Here is a 16,040-nt window from a genome sequence, read left to right as displayed (position 1 = left end):
AAGCATAACACCCTATGTTAATAGTTCTTCTACAAAAAAATTCACAAAGAACTATGAATTTGACCAAAAATACCAATGAAAAATAAGGCTCAAAAATACAATTTCCCCTTACTTTACATAACACAGAATAGGTTTAAAAAGGCACAACTTTGAAATTTGTATAAATGTAAGGAATTGTCTTAGCAAAGGAGCCCAGGACCAGGCTTTATAAATTGGTTGTCATCTTTTATGATAAGTCTCACACATAGCAATTGTTTTCTTTTTGCTCTCATAAGGTTCTTATCATAACAGTTGTCCCATAGGAGTCCAAATAGCCCTCTTCTTGGATGCTTTTGTGCTAATTTCCATAGTCTTAATGTCGAACATCAAGACTTTGATAGATACTATTTAGGGCTCTTCCACGCATCCCAATGGACTATCCAATTACTAGCTATCCTTTAGATCAGTGTTTCTCCATCTTGGCAACTCCTAATATGTATGGACTTCAACTCCCAGAATTCCCCAGATAGTATACCATTTCCCTAGATCACCATATTGGTTTACCAGCAACTTCAGGGGAAAGAAGACCTAGAAATGTGCCTGGGGTCAGATGGAAAGCAATGTAAAGTTATGGAAGGAAGGATTTCACTAAGGCTGATGTTACACATCATATGTGAGCTGCTTAGTCGGAGCGGATGTTTTTTTCCCTACCTGGTCTTTACAATACATTCCTTCTCTTTCACACATACAGTAATGTTCTGTGGAAATCCCTTGTAATTAAGGATGCATTACTTTTAATAACCATAGAGTGATATAAATACTGATAACATAGTACAAAACACAGTAATTTAAGGCAGTGATCATTCAATGCGACACATCTTTTTTTTAAGGTGACACTTATTTGATCAATAGGAAAGTGCACCATGATACAAGTGAAATTCACCTAAATACAACTAACGTGCTGCTTTAAAAAGCCTCAAATATCATTAGAAACCCAGGGCAACAGTAACAACTCTGGAAAAAGCAAGTGAAGGTTTTTAAAGAGAGGCAAAAAACTTATTTCATTTTCCTTTAGTAAAAATTTGCTCATTCCAATATGTTTTCCTTAAAGATCATTTACAAAGTCTCAGTGAGAAAATATGAATGCTAATCAAACACTGCATGTCAAATATCTTTACAAATCTCAGATTGTAAGCCAGTATTATAATCACTGCATTATAGGCTGTGTTGCATGATGTCATTACTTGCATGACATTGACACTTCAATGCTACAGGAGAAACTAAGGACAGTACAGAAAAGGAAGGAGTTATTTTCCATTTTCTCTTGATTATGCTCCCTCCCAATCTGCTTTTCTAAATGGGGACTGTCTACCTTCCACCAGAAGCTAAAACAAGCATATGGAACAAGCATATGAAATGGGAAATGAATATTTACTTGGGGGAAAAGCACTGATACCCTTCTCTTGCCTGCCTGTAGTACACTTTAAAATCTTATCTATTTTTTTTAAATAGAAGAAATGGAAGCAATCTGGTTTTAACCGTGGGCTTATTTCTGGCCCATGGGAAAACTGGGTGCTTCTCAGTCAACACTTCTAGCTGTTAAATTGTATTGGTTGATAATGATAAACATGCTAAGCCATGCACTGAAAAAGAAAGCATGCCGTCCTCACTGTAAGTTCTCCTGTATCTGTCTTGAGGGCTTAGACATTTTTTAAATCGTATTAATAGCTTTTGAAGGAGGGTTTCAAGAAGCTAGCTCCACACAGTTTTAAGAAAAAAACAAAAACAAAAAATGGACTCAAAGCAGGAAAATGAGAGGATTCTTTTTATGGTAGCTTAATGTAATGTAGATTATTAAAGCAAGACCAGGGGTGAAATCCAGCAGGTTCTGACAGGTTCTGGAGAAGCCTTAGGGGAAATTTTGAGCGGTTCGGAGAAGCGTTAGCGGAAATTTTGAGTAGTTCAGAGAACCGTCAAATACCACCTCTGGCTGGCCCCAGAGTGGGGTGGGAATGGAGATTTTGCAGGATCCTTCCCCTGGAGTGGGGTGGGAATCGAGATTTTGCAGTATCCTTCCCCTGCCATGCCCACCAAGCCACGCCCACCAAGCCACAGCATGCCCACTAAGCCACGTCCACAGAACCAGTAGTAAAAAAATTTGGATTTCACCACTGATCACGACTAGTATTTTTTTATGACCAGACTGGATGATTTTAAAGTCCATTATGCTTCCATGGTGTACTGAGGAACCTAGGCCTGTCTGATGCAGATAAGTTCTACTGCAATTGTAGGTTTACGAACAAGCAAAGCAGATGGAGAACATTCAGTGATAATTGAGATGACATCTATTAGGGCAGATTTAACATGTGAAGAAAGACACAAAATGAAACACACACCTTGGCCTACAGAATGCTAATAGCAGCACTAAAACCTTGCTTGCTTGGAGGAACCATTGCACTGGCCTAGAGCAGTAGAGCATGCCATGCTTATAGTCATGTGCCCAGGAGATTTCCCGTCTTCATAGTCATTACCAATGTCCACATAAGACTTCCGTTACTCTACTAACAGGCATAGACTTTTTTTGTCTGTGTTTTTTTTTAATTAAATATGTAGGATTGATATTATTACCAGTTGTGTTTATTTTGCCCATCCTGTGGTTGCTTCCCCATTGATGTAGGCAAAGCCAGGAAAGTGTTGCATGTGCTCATATTCAGAATTTCTCCGTGTGGTTAACGGTGTGTACATGTCACTGGAATTTCCATATCTTGTGGAATGCATTGGTGGACTTGTATAACAAGGGTTTGCCGAGGGCACCTCTGGCCAGCGAGGTGTAACTGGAGATGGATGTAATCTTGGGGTGCTGCTCATCAAGCATGGCTCCATCCGTGAAGACGGGCTATTGAAAGGGTACTAAAAACACGAAAGTATATTGTCAAAACATTTGTCATGCAATTACAGTTCAGATTCCTCTGCCCTGCCCCCTCCCCCCGCCCCCCAGAAAAGAAATAAATAAAATGCAAATTCTGACAGAGCTGTCTCCATAACTCTTTAAGGTGGGAAATAATAGAATTACAAAAATCTGTGATTGTGCAAGGGAAAGCAAAGTGGGTCTAGGAATTTTAACCCAGTATACAATAATAATATAATAATCAAATCAGCAAGCACAAGATAAATAATAAAGGTTTGCTATTGCAATTAATACAAAATAAAAATTTATCTCATTGTATCATGAATTATCACATATTGTACAATTGTATGCAAACATTTAGGTACACCTAGTTACATTGAATGTTTTAATGAATTCCTAAGTGAAAAGTTCCTGATCGTGTAACTAAAGTAAGGTGAAAAATCAAGCAAGTTGGAGGAAGCTGTAAATTCTATTGTATGGGAATAAGCCTTGATGTGAAAGAAGTTTTTTCATTCAGTTTCCACCTTTACTCCAGACCCTTTTTGTTCCAGATTTCAGGCCTACCTGAAACCTGTATCTCCTCACTTGAAAACCATATTCTTTATTTGGAAACAGAAAAAGGTCTAGTTTTTTTTAAAAAAAACATTTTCAATCAGATATATAAATATTTGATGAGTCATTTCTAGATGGAAACCTTATATGGATTTTTTTTGCTGAAAGAAGAAAAAATGATATTATAATTCATGGGTTGAGGATTCAAAAAATCCGCGGAAAAAGTGAGGGCTTGAAGGAATTTGAATGACATATAGGAGGGAGGATTATAAGATTGTGTTTGTTGAAGAGGACAGAAGTCATATTTCATGACTTTGTTTTTTTTTTACAGCCCCCTTTTCTTCTTTTCTTTCTTTTCTATTTTTTCTTTAGATTTGGCTTTTAATGTATATAAACTTCTCAATATAAATAAATAAATAATTTCTTGTATCGTTCACTGAGGCATGACACAATGCATAATACTGGGGCAAGACCATGGTTTCCTAGACCATGGTCTGCATTACCCAGTGCTTAAATCTGGCCCGCGGGGCCAGCCTGGAAATATCAAAGGATCAGCCTGCGGTGTCTCTGCCAGCCAAAACAGGCCACCGTTTTCGGTCTCCACAGCCAGCTGCAGGACTCTCCCGGCCAAAAACAGCCTGCACGGGGGGCCCGTTTTGGCCGGCAAAGTGATGCAGGAGGTGTCCTTCCCGTCTCCCCCCCCCCCACACTTCCACACATACACACACAAACACCCGCTGGCCCGCAGAGAACTACAATGCTGATCCGGCCCTCAAAGAAATCCAGTTTGACACCCCTGAGCTACGTGAAGGGCTACTGGCAAGGGATGGACTGCACCTCACAAGAACTGAAAATAATATATTTGGAAAATGACTGGCTCATCTTATCAAAAGAGCTTTAAATTAAAATTGAGGGGGGAGGAGGGCCAATTTTCATGACCTTTAGAACCTAATGCCAAGTAAAAACCACTAAATAATCAATCACATAAGAAGGGAAGTAGGCAGTAAAGAGAAAGAAGAAATAAAAAAAGAAAAACACAATGAAGTAGAGCGTGATGGAAAGGATGGAAATCCCAATTACAAAGTAGGAGATATAAGAAACACACCAAAGACCCATAAAGGACTCAAGTGTTTATAAACCCTCAAAGTTTAGGGAGAAAACAGGGTAAACTTGAAGTATTAGTACATGAAGGCAAATATGATATAGTTGCCAGTACTGAAACGTGGTCGGATAAACCTCTTTCTTCTCATTGGCAATGCAGATTGACAAAAGAAAAGAGTCTCCTTAAAAATGGCCATAGATTCCTCATTTTATTAACATTCTGAGGCAAGCAAGCCCAGGAAAAAGAAAGGGCTAATAAACAACTGTAAAAACAAGGGGAACAGGGACACAGTGAGTTATTTCTCTGTATAGCCAACTCTGTCACTCCCCCCGCTGTTGATGCAGCTGCGTTTATGAATGTGTCATGAATATAAGAAAGAATAATTTCTGGAAAATAATATGGCATTGCAAATATGTAGTATTTATTACAATAAAATCTGTGATGGCTGAAGCCCCAGCATGGAAAGATTTGTACGGGTAGGTCAGCTAATTGCAAATGAGTCAGGGACTTTTTTTCCCCTTCCAGTGAAGAGACTATTGAGAAACAATATTTTTAAAATCCGCCTTGGACCCTGCCTGCCTATTAACTCCACCAGTGAAGCATCTATTCAGCCTTGTTGGAGTGTCCAAGGCTTCACCATCTGCGCGGATGCTTGCCCAAGAAGCCTGAATCACCTTTCACACTCCGCATCCGGTTTAATGAAGAGTGCTTAAGCACGCTGATCTCAAAACACTGGGGCCTACTGATCTTTGCGTAGTATAAAGGCGACATTTGTTGGAGAGCTCTTGACAGGAAATTACCATTTTCTGGGTCAACTCACTTGCCATCCCTATGCTGTTGAACCTTGACAAGAAACACTGGCCCCTTTAAGTTGGGGTGACTTTAAGCTGATTATTGTTAAGGCCCTTTCTCCCCCATATTTGAAATGAGCTCTAGTTCTTTCCCGTTATTATTTTAGAAAATCTATTTTAAGTTCTCCTCCACCCAACCAAGATTGGGTTCTTGAAGATCAGGCTGAAGAATAATATCTTTCTTCTTATCCTTCAGCTTTCTGGTTGATTATGCAGAATGAAAGGTGTCTCTCTTCAAAGCAAAAATATTTTCCTTATGAATGCAACTCTTTAACAAAACTCTTAAGAGTTTTGTTCATATTTTAGAAAATCTGATATAAAGCAAAACTATTGCTTTAAAATATTTAGCCTTACATAGTTGTAATATATTTCACTGGTCTTTTAAAAATGTCCATTAGGTATGGAATGTAAGTTGTAAAATCAAGGCATGATACAGATTTTTTTAAAATTGATGGTTTTATATATATAATATTACAATCCTTGTTTTCCATGTCAAATGCTTCTCCATCTTTCACTTAATGTACAATATCATGGGATTATTGAAATTCAGACTTAAACCAAATTTATTGGTTATTTCAAAAGACAGCCATATTGGTCTAGTGGTTAAGGCAGCAGGCTAGGAAGCAGAAGATTGTGAGTTCTAGTCCTGCCTCGGGCATGAAAATTGACTGGATGACTTTGGTTCATTCACTCTCAGCCCAATTCATCTCACAGAATTGTTGTGGAGAAAATAGCCAGAGGAAGGAATATTAGATACATTTGCTGTACTACTACTACTACTAGTAGTAGTAGTAATAATAATAATAATAATAATAATAATAATAATAATAATAATAAGTGGGATTAACAAATTAAAAAATCCTACTCTAACTCAGGATACATTCCTCTACTGTCCTGTTACTGTCCTCTCTCGGTGCCTGGAGGCTGTGGGAGCCTAGGTGCATGGAGCCCCGAGATCCAGGACTTTGTCATCTTTAATTCTGGATGTGGTCACACTACCCCAGATGGATCCAGTCCGCAAATTGGGGGTTTTCCTGGATTTGTGACTCCTGCTCGAAAAGCAGGTGGCAGTCGCAGCTAGGAAGGAGAGCCTCTTTGTGCAACTGCAGGTTGTGCGGAAGTTGTGGCCTTTCCTGCATCAGGAATCCTTGCACTTAGTCATTCAGGCCCTAGTCACCTCACAGCTGGACTACTGAATTGTGCTCTATGCGGGGCTACCCTTGAAGAGCATTCAGAAGCTATAGCTGGTGCAGAGTGTGAAGGCGCAGGTAGTTCTTGGGGTCTCAAGAATGGCTCGTGTAACATCACTACTTCATGAGCCACACTGGGTGCTGGTCTGCTTCCGAGTGCAATTCAAGGAATTGGTAATCACATTTAAAGCCCTTTGTGGCATGAGTCCAGGCTACTTAAGGGACTGTTTCATCCCACTGGGATTGGCCCACCCCTCAGTATAAATATTGTATTGAGACTTGGACTAGCTCCATACAAGAGGGAACTTTTTCTACTGGAGGTAGAAAACGTAACTACTTATGGAAGAACAAAGGTCAAAGTGGGCAGGTAAAAGGGTGTTTTAGTCTGAAGAAAAGTGTTTTTTATTTATTTGTTTTAACAGTGTTAACCTAAATAAAGAATTTTTATGTGTTTTTCTACCTCTTGAAGGTATGAAACCGTGACAAAAAAGGCACACTTCTAGCTGTCATCAGATGGCAATATTTAGGGGAAAGGGCACGCCTATCCTATCTGACCTGAAAGATGGTTTTAGGAATAGGTGATCATATTCAAAATGCTTAAAGGTGATGATCAGCACCTTGAATTGCACCTGGAAGCCAGAGCAGCCTTTGCAACAGAGGTGTTACAAGGGCAAACCTAGCTTCTCCCTCCCCATTACTTTGCACACTGCTGCATCCTAGACCAATTGAAGTTTGCTAGTGGTCTTTAAATGCAGCTCATTTAGAGCACTTTGCAGTAATCCAAATAGGAGGTGACCAAGGCAAGAGTCACAAGAATCAAGGCTTCCCCATCGGGGGTGGATTCCACTTATCTTTGCTACTGGTTTGCAAAGCACACACAGAGCATCTGTGATGACATCTGGGTGGGTGGGCGGAGCCTCCCGCCGCCGTTACTACCGGTTCGCAAGATCCGGACCAAACCAGTAGCAACCCACCACTGTTCCCCATCCAGAAAAGGGTACAATTGGTACACTAGATGAATCTGTGCAAAGACCCTCTAGCTATGGCTGCCACCTACTCTTTGAGCAGGAGATGTGAGTAAGTCAGTACTCTATGGAACAACCCTTCTGAAGCTCAGCAGGCCTCTACCCTCCCAGACTTCTCTAAAGCTTTGAAGACCTGGCTTTTTCTCCCAGCACTAGAATAAAATGAGATGACTGCATATCAGAAGTTTGGCTTGGCACCAGGTTTTTGTTTTTAGTGTTTTGCTTAGTTTTATGATTTTATTATGGATTTTATTCTGTTTTAACTTTTGATTGGGAACTGCTCAGAGTTGGTTATAAGATAGGTGGACATATCAATGTTTTAAATACATAAATAAAATGTTGTCAATTTTTATAATTGTACTAGAAGGGACCACATAAAAGATTTTAAGAGCTGAATGTAATCTTGGAACCATAGGCTGACCACCTGTGTCACAACTCATGGTTTATAAATCATTACAGCTGGGTTCATGCAATAGTCTAAGCTGAAACCAAATGAATTTCAGCATAGCTTTAAATGAACTCTGGACGCCAAGACAATAACCTATGTGCATCTTGAATGCACATGGGTTATTTAGTCAACTTCCTTATATCTTTTCCTCCCTGTGTGTTATGCTTGGCACTTGATCTTTTTCTGTGCTTTTCAGGCTGAAAATAACAGGTGAAGTATTGCTCATCATCAAGCCAAGAAAGGTTTTTTTCTGTTAAATTTTTACAAGGCTCCTAATTCAATCGTGGAGGCAGGTCTGTGGTAAATCCACTGGGTGAAATAGGTTTGCCCAAAGGGAAACCAGCGAAGACAATTTTAGGGTTAATGTCGCTTGAATATTAGTATAAAGCCTCAGAGATGCTTTGTTTCAAGTTGCACATTTTGTCCCCAAGGAAACATGACCAGCACATGGGATACAAATAATTTCAACAAGGTGAAGGATGCAAGTGCTCTGAACCTGAGAATTTTCCCATCCATGATCCATTAAAAGAAAAGAAAATCATGTTTTGTTCACACCTATTATTTTATTCTACTCAAAAGCAGTAAACTACTGTGGAGAATAAAATAGGCACACCAAACCTAGAGGCCCTTGGAAGTTTCTCTTTAGAAGTTTAATTGTTTACTGTTCATATATATTACAAGAATATAGCCTGCATTTGTCAGAACTTTGTCAATTTTCTTACCAACTAACAAACTTAAAAGCAAATGAATAATCAAACACTGAGTGGGCACATGTGAAAAGGGGCAGAGTTTGATCTTGTGGCCGCTGGTTTTTTTGAAATCACTTCTTGTGGTTGCCCTGTGATGGATGTTTCATTTAAACCAGGAGTCCCAATGCCTGGTCCATGAACCAGCATTGGTCTGCAGCATGCCAGAAACTGGGCCATGAAAACAAGTGAAGCCCATTCTGCGGGATGCAGGCAGCCCACGAAACCACACCCCTTCCGGTCCGCAGAAAAACCTCTCTCCATGGAACTGGTCCCTGGTGCCCAAAAAGGTGGGGGGGCCACTGATTTAATGTAATGAGCTAGGAGATTGATGTGGAGGGCTGGACACTGACCTGTGAAGAGTTTCTGTGATAAGCTGAGTAATGGAGGGGTGCAGAAATAGTGCTGTCGTGTGGTAAAGATGGATACTGGCTCTGCATCGGGTGGGAGTGCTGGTTTCCGTAAGTACCATAGTTGTAACTTCCTGTGTACCTGGAAAAACACAGAGGAATCTTGGAACTGTATTTCATACAATAATCCCTTCCCCAAATTGAGGCTAATTGGAGAAGCTATCTTGGTCTAGTGGTACAAGGCTACAAAACCAGATATTGTGAGTTCAGGTCCCACTTTAACCATGAAAGCCAGCTGGATGACTTTAGGCCAGTCACTCACTCTCATCCCAACCCACCTTACAAGGTTGTTGTGTGGAAAATAGGAGGAGGAAGGGGTTTTGGAGATACCGCCTTGAACTATTTGAAAAAAAAATAATGGTGGGATATAAATAAAAAAATAGTTCAAAGGGGCTGCAAAAAAAAAAGTATTAACCTACCCATGCTCTTCTCTGTGATGATAAACAGGTATCCTGTGTGTCACAGATGAATGAGGAACGTGAGGACTTCTCATGCAAGGCAGTGGTTGAGAGTTTTCAGCAGGTGATCCAGCAGCTGTAGTTACAGTGTACGTGAGAGACCATGTATAGGACTGCATGGCCCCTACGTAAAGCAGAAAGAGTCAGTTAGCTTCGAAATACTTTATAATCTTCACTAAAATCAAATGCAAGGATGCTCTGTAGATCTTGTAGATTCAAGGAGGAGGAGGAGGAGGAGAGGAGAAGGAGGAGGTCTTAAATTGTCAGGGTTGGACACACTTGCTTTAAATGATTCAGTATTAAGAGTGCAACTGGGGTCAGACTGAGGAAGAGATGATTGCAAATGTACCTCTGCCTTGCAATAGTTAGTTTTGTCTCCTAACTATTTGTCTCAGATTCCAGAGAGGTTTACACTTGCAAATTGTTCCCAGAAGATGACTGAATAGGCATGGTAGCACAGGAGTAGAAAAATGGCAAGGGCTAGAAGTATTTACCTTCCCACCTTCCTCACATTAATATATAATTAATTAATATACTCATTCCAAACAGTCTTTCCAAACCTTTTTCTTTAGTAAAAGTGGTAATCAGGACTTTATTGTAGGCATTTGCATGTGGTATTTACTTTTTCTCTAAGGCCATTTTCATTACCTCATGGAAGGAAATTCTGATTGCTGCAACTCAGAAATTGCATCTTACCCTGAGGTAAGATGGGCAGCCAATAAATTTAATAAATAATAAATAAAAAGGATATTGTAGACTGGAAAATCTGTAGAAAAGACTAACCAAAATGACCAAGGATGGGGATGGGGCTAGAGCAACAGAATACCAGTGATGGGAATTTGTTTCCATCTTATTTCCTTCCATTCCAAATGTCTTTTTTTCTGTGATTATCTCAGAAATACATTTGGTTTAAGATTCTTGGAAATAATTCTTTTGTAAAAACTGGATGGAAGAGTAGCACTATACGAAAAGCAGGTTGGGTCACTCATATTCATTAAAATCACGAATCTTTCTCTTCATGTGTTAAGTCCAGTTTTCCTATCTTTTGTGAGGGTCCAGATATTAGGTAATTATGAGTCCATGCAAAAACATCAGTATATTCTTTAAGAGTTGGGTTATGGTACTTGGGCTGCAAGAATTCAAAGCTGGGATGTTAGGGGTATGTTCATCTGTGTGTTTCTTGATCTCTCAGCAGCCTTTTGACCATGGTATCCTTTGAACAGGTTGCAGGAGTAAGAGTGTGAGGCACTATGTGGCAATGTTTTTCCTCCTTTGATAGTTGCTAGTCCAGTTAATAATAATAGTGGTAGTGGTGGGAGAGGTCACACCCTTGGCCCTCACTTATGAGGTGCCTCAGGGCTTGATACATTCTTCTCTCCTGGTTTAACATTTACATGAAACCTCTGGGGCCAACCATCAACTGGTTCAGAATTCAATGATCATCAATATGCAGATTACACTCAACTGTAATCTCATCTAGGGTCAGCCAAATGACACTGTCAATGTCCTGTTCTGGTGTCTGGAGGCTGTGTGAATCTGAATGGGGAGAAACAAACTCACACTCAATCCTAGCCTGAGTGGCTATGGATTTTTGTTTCCCCCAGAATTTTTGCTCTTTAGTCCTGGACGACTGATGCACAATCTTGGGGGTCATTTTACCTCAATAAGAATAGGTGGCCACTGTAGCCAAGAAAGCCCTTGCCAGTTGTACCCATTTCTTGATCAGGAGGCTCTCCAAATGATCACCCATACCTAATCCCCTCGCAGATAGATCACAGTGCTGTGCTTTACATGGGACTATCCTTGAAGACCATTCAGTTGATGTAGCTGGTCCAGAATGTAGCAACATAGCATGTTTTGGGCATGCCTTGCTGTGTTTATGTGATAACACTATTCTGAGAGCAGCACTGGTTGCCAGTTAGCTTCTGAATGCAATTTAATGTGGTTATGACCTATAAAGGAATGAGCTGCCCCTAGAGCTCCGTCTTAGCCCCGACCTGCATACTTTTTGCCGCGCCCTTAAGACCCTCCTGTTCCGGCAAGCCGGACTGGCCTAATATGAATTTTATTATGGGTGTATGTGTGTTTTAAATTTGCGGGCCAATTTTATATATAGATTTTAATTTGGTTTTAAATTTTATAAATCTATGTGTTTTAATATGGCTGTACACCGCCCTGAGTCCTTTAGGAGAAGGGCGGTATAGAAATCTAATAAACTTAAAGCCCTTCCTGGCACAGGGTCTGGTTATTTGAGGGACAGTGCTGTCTTCCATGGTTTTTGCCCATCTGATCAGATTGGATAGAATCAGTGTCACAAAAGTGCTTTTTCAAGAGGCAACTGGACTTTCTGGTTTTTTCTTTGAAGACATTTCATTTCTTGGATGAGAAGAAAAACTTCTTCAAGGAAAAACCAGAAAGTCCAGTTGCCTCTTGAAAAAGCACCTCGGGGACATCCATGACCCAGATGACTGAGAATCTCCATAGACAACGTAAGCCACACAGAGTTGCTTAGAACTGAGCAGAATCTAAATTTCGTTAATAACCCAGTCAGCAAATCCCACCCCTGATCTGCCTCCAATTTTATTCAAAGGATTTATTTGATGTGGTCTTCAAAATAAAGATAAATTTTGCAGCCCTATGCCTAATAATTCACTGATGATTGGATAGTCTTCTTAAAGAATTCTATTTCTATTTCTCATTCTGTATAAATTTGGGGTGTAATGAAAACTTCTCCCTCCTTTCTCCCTCACAGTTTTAGGTCAACATTATCCTTTCAAAGGTTTATAAACAAGCAGTTCTTCTTAGCTTTACCAACCTGTCGTGGTTGCTAAGCCAGCATACTCTGGGGACTGACTGGTTATAGGAGAGGGAACGGATGGAACATCCACTGAGGTGGCAGATTTCGCTGGAGAGAAAGCAACAGGGGAGGGACTCGATGGGACAGGTTCTGCCACTATGATCTCTTCTCGTACTTCAACTGCAGCCAGGAGAAAAGGAATAGAAAATATAAACATGAGAATTATATCCCAGCATTCTTCTTTCTCTATTCATTCTTTTTTTTCCCCTTAGGATGCAGCACCTCATCAATAAAATTGTAAATGAATATTGCAAGCTACTAAAGCAGACTTTACTTTATCTCAAGGCACTTTAGTACAAATATCTGTCATGCCTCAAGAGAAGCTTTTCTGGTGAGCCAGTCACACACACTCTCTCAGCCCAACCCACCTCACAGAACTGTTGCTATGGGAGGGGAGGAAAAGGAGGAGAAAGGAGTATTAGGTATGTTTGCTATCTTGAGTTATTTGTAAAAATACTAAAGATAGGACATAAATAAATAAATAGCTAATGAATGAATATTAATTACTGATGATATTTATTAACAACATGTAAATAAAATAAATAAACCTAAATCAAATGAATTAACTTAATTTAGCGGAGTGCATTAAAAAAAAAGTAAATAATATAATGGAACCAGTCCATGTGCATTGAGAATATCTAGAATGAGGAGTCGAGGTTCAGACAGCTGAAGTTAACTTGCCAAACTGTCTAGATGTAACAGGAATTTAAATGTAACACAATTGCAGTGCATCAGATTGGAGAAAACTGGTGGGAATGCTACTGCAGAATAGCAGCTACTTTTGAGAGTAATTTGGAAGCAGCTGCAATTTTAATGTGCCTTTCTGATCTTCAGGAAAGGGCTTGTTGCTATTTTGCTAAAGTGGGAGAGAGAACTTTGTATAAAGCAGTTTCTAGAAAAGTTTGGTGGCCACTGTAGATAAGTCTTTCTCCTTGCATCAGCATATTAGCCTTTAATGTCTTTCGCAAAAGGGAAAAAAATGCAAATATAAAAATTTATTGAAAATCAAGTGTGGCAGTAAAAGAATTAAAGATGATAGTGAGGGAGGGAAAAAATCTCTGTGGTGCCCCCTCTCCCTTGGTGCCCTAAATGCTTATTTTGCTGAATGGTTAATCCAGACCTGAAACAAGGCTGCAGATGCGAAATGGGAGCCCTTCCTGCTCTTCAGAGATTACATAGGGAAGGTGCCACACTCTTCTACTTGGGAATCAAAACTTTCTGAACTTTCTGTGAAATAAGTTTAATAGTTTCTAAGGCTTCAAGCCTGCAAACTCGAGTGTTTCCTTTGCCCTGATTTAAACAAGATGCATGCTAAAGGGAAAGCTCATACAGTATATAGCTTTTCGATTGATAAAACTTTCATCTATCCCATAATGTCCACTGGTGCTTCTAGCCCAGCTCCCCAGTTTCTAACAAAGATGTAGTAGTTTTTTCTCTGCAAAGCATCTTCATAACCATTGAGCATTAACCCATAACCCAGGGTACAGAAATCCAAATAATGGGGAATTGTATAAAAACAATAAGTCAATGCCAGTCAAAAGACTTGTTATAATGTGTGAGAACAGTCAGGCCTAATCAATTTTTGTCATTTGTACCACACACACAAAAGCAGATGTTCTATTGGTAGATTTTTTCCCCTACTATTCTAACAATAACAAACAGAGATAAACATAGGACCATTTGGGGTGGATTGATGTAACTTCAAGACCTTGATGTAACCTTACCTATTCCAGTGCCACCTTTCATCGCCCTCATCAGTTCATTGGCTCTCTCCTGGCAGTGGAGTGATTCTAACAAGTACAACACATAGTCATCAAACATCAGGTGAATAAGGTGAAAAGATCCTGGTGACAAAATAATGTGAGGAAAAAAGTGAATGCCATTTGCATAAAACTCATTGGTGTTTACAGTCCTGCTATTACTCACTTAATTGTGAGCCCCAGGGGAAAGAAAGAAACTATGTTACCCAAGGGAATGATCAGCTCTGGTTGCAGGCAATACGAGAGGTGCTACCAAAGACACAACTCCATGGGTGTAGAGTTGCACTGCTCCTGCCTGCCAATCAGTTGTTTGATAGGCAAAAATGCTGTGTCTTTGAGTTAGTTTTGACTTCTGATGGCTGTTCTCTGCAGTTTTCTGCAAGGTTGACTCAGCCTTCCACCCTTGGAAACAAGTTACATGGCAGCTTGCCAAACGAGATAAGGTGTGTTGAGAAATATTCCTTTGAAAAACTGTTTGGACAAACCTTGCTGATTGTGAATGAACATAATTCACAGTTGTGTAAATAAAAGAGGTTTTGCCGGGATCAATTCTTGCCGCCTGCTTGTTAAGGGAACCTAGGTCAGAACATGAGGGGATTTTGACAGCTGATGCATCTTCATGGTATTAGTACAACACTTAGCTCTGATATCACACAGGCTCTCTCAGCAGAATGGCCATCCTGGCTCTACATGCAGGATGGACGATGGATGGCATTTGGTTTTTAACTCAGGTATTAATTATAAAGGCCTGCTTCCAGATATACTGGATTCGGCCTTTCTAATCAGCAGTTGAAATTTATCAGATATGCAAGGCACCAGATTATGGAAGATTGCGTCAGAAGAAATAGAGCACCCTTCCCTGGGGGACTAGAAAATTGCCATGTCTAGAATGACCTTTATAATAATTATCAAATTCAGGCAGAGTTAATGCCTGTATTTTTCAATCTGATTTGATAATTTGATAATCTGGACCTTCTGTTATATATCAGCTCCCAAAGATTTGAAACAAATGCAAAAAACAGCCAATCTGACTTACTCGATCAAAACTTGGATGTGCTTGAGGACAATATTCTAGTAGGATTGCCTTTCAGTCAAGCCTACCTGGATTTTTCTTGTTGCTCTGTAACTTCTCCTTACACATTAATAGTTATCTCTCTTATCTATATAACTATAGTTATAACTATAACTATATAACTAACTTATCTAAATAACTATATAATATGTAGGGAGAAATTCAATGTTAAGATGCAAAAATAGCCATATCAACCTGTGTTAAGATAATATGAAAGGACATTAAATTATTGTTTACACTGTGATCTTATACATGTTTATTAATTAATAATATTCAATTTGCTTATTTTACATTAATTGGGGCTACTTGAACTTCTCTGTTGCCTACATTTTTTTTACAATGTGAAAAAGTGTATTATTCTGATACTGTTTTCTTCTTCTCTCCATGCCGACATCAAAAATTGATGACTTCATATCTGGTCCTATGGAATTAAAGGATCCTTGACAGATGGCTGTCTAGCCTCTAACTAAAAATACCCAGTGAAGGGGAGATTCTCTGATGTTGTGGCCCACCAGCGGCCAGCAGAGCTTACAGCAGATTCGGACAGTGAGGTGGTTGGGGAGGAACATGGGCCATTCCTGGAGTCTGGGAAGGCTCTGATGAGGGCTCTGCATCGAAGGCAGAGAGGGGGCCAGGGCCGTATGCCAGTTATCAGCTGCCTTCGGAGTCAGACATCAGTGAG

At 39.8% G+C, this 16,040-nt stretch overlaps 1 protein-coding gene across 9 annotated transcripts in view; it reads right to left on the bottom strand.

Moving 5' to 3' along the window:
• Positions 1–2,555: 2,555 nt before the first annotated feature.
• The window catches only part of RFX4 (regulatory factor X4), an 85,542-nt gene continuing 72,057 nt past the window's right edge, over positions 2,556–16,040 (bottom strand). For 5 of the 9 annotated variants that reach the window (XM_034402911.3, XM_034402916.3, XM_034402912.3 and 2 more), the window contains 5 exons: positions 14,251–14,370; positions 12,485–12,646; positions 9,631–9,793; positions 9,155–9,293; positions 2,556–2,889 (listed from right to left, as the gene is read on the bottom strand). In XM_034402911.3, coding sequence (XP_034258802.1) covers positions 2,617–2,889; positions 9,155–9,293; positions 9,631–9,793; positions 12,485–12,646; positions 14,251–14,370 — 857 coding nt within the window. In that variant the 3' untranslated portion in view covers positions 2,556–2,616. The remainder of the gene's footprint in view (positions 2,890–9,154; positions 9,294–9,630; positions 9,794–12,484; positions 12,647–14,250; positions 14,371–16,040) is intronic. The other 4 variants (XM_087873810.1, XM_087873806.1, XM_087873811.1 and 1 more) reach the window with 2 other exon arrangements.

This window comes from Pantherophis guttatus, chromosome 7 (assembly GCF_059756535.1).
Source record: "Pantherophis guttatus breed Tessera chromosome 7, ASM5975653v1, whole genome shotgun sequence".
Lineage (NCBI taxonomy): Eukaryota > Metazoa > Chordata > Lepidosauria > Squamata > Colubridae > Pantherophis > Pantherophis guttatus.
Note: the sequence above shows the minus strand (reverse complement) of the source record. Positions and strands in the feature narration are given on the sequence as shown.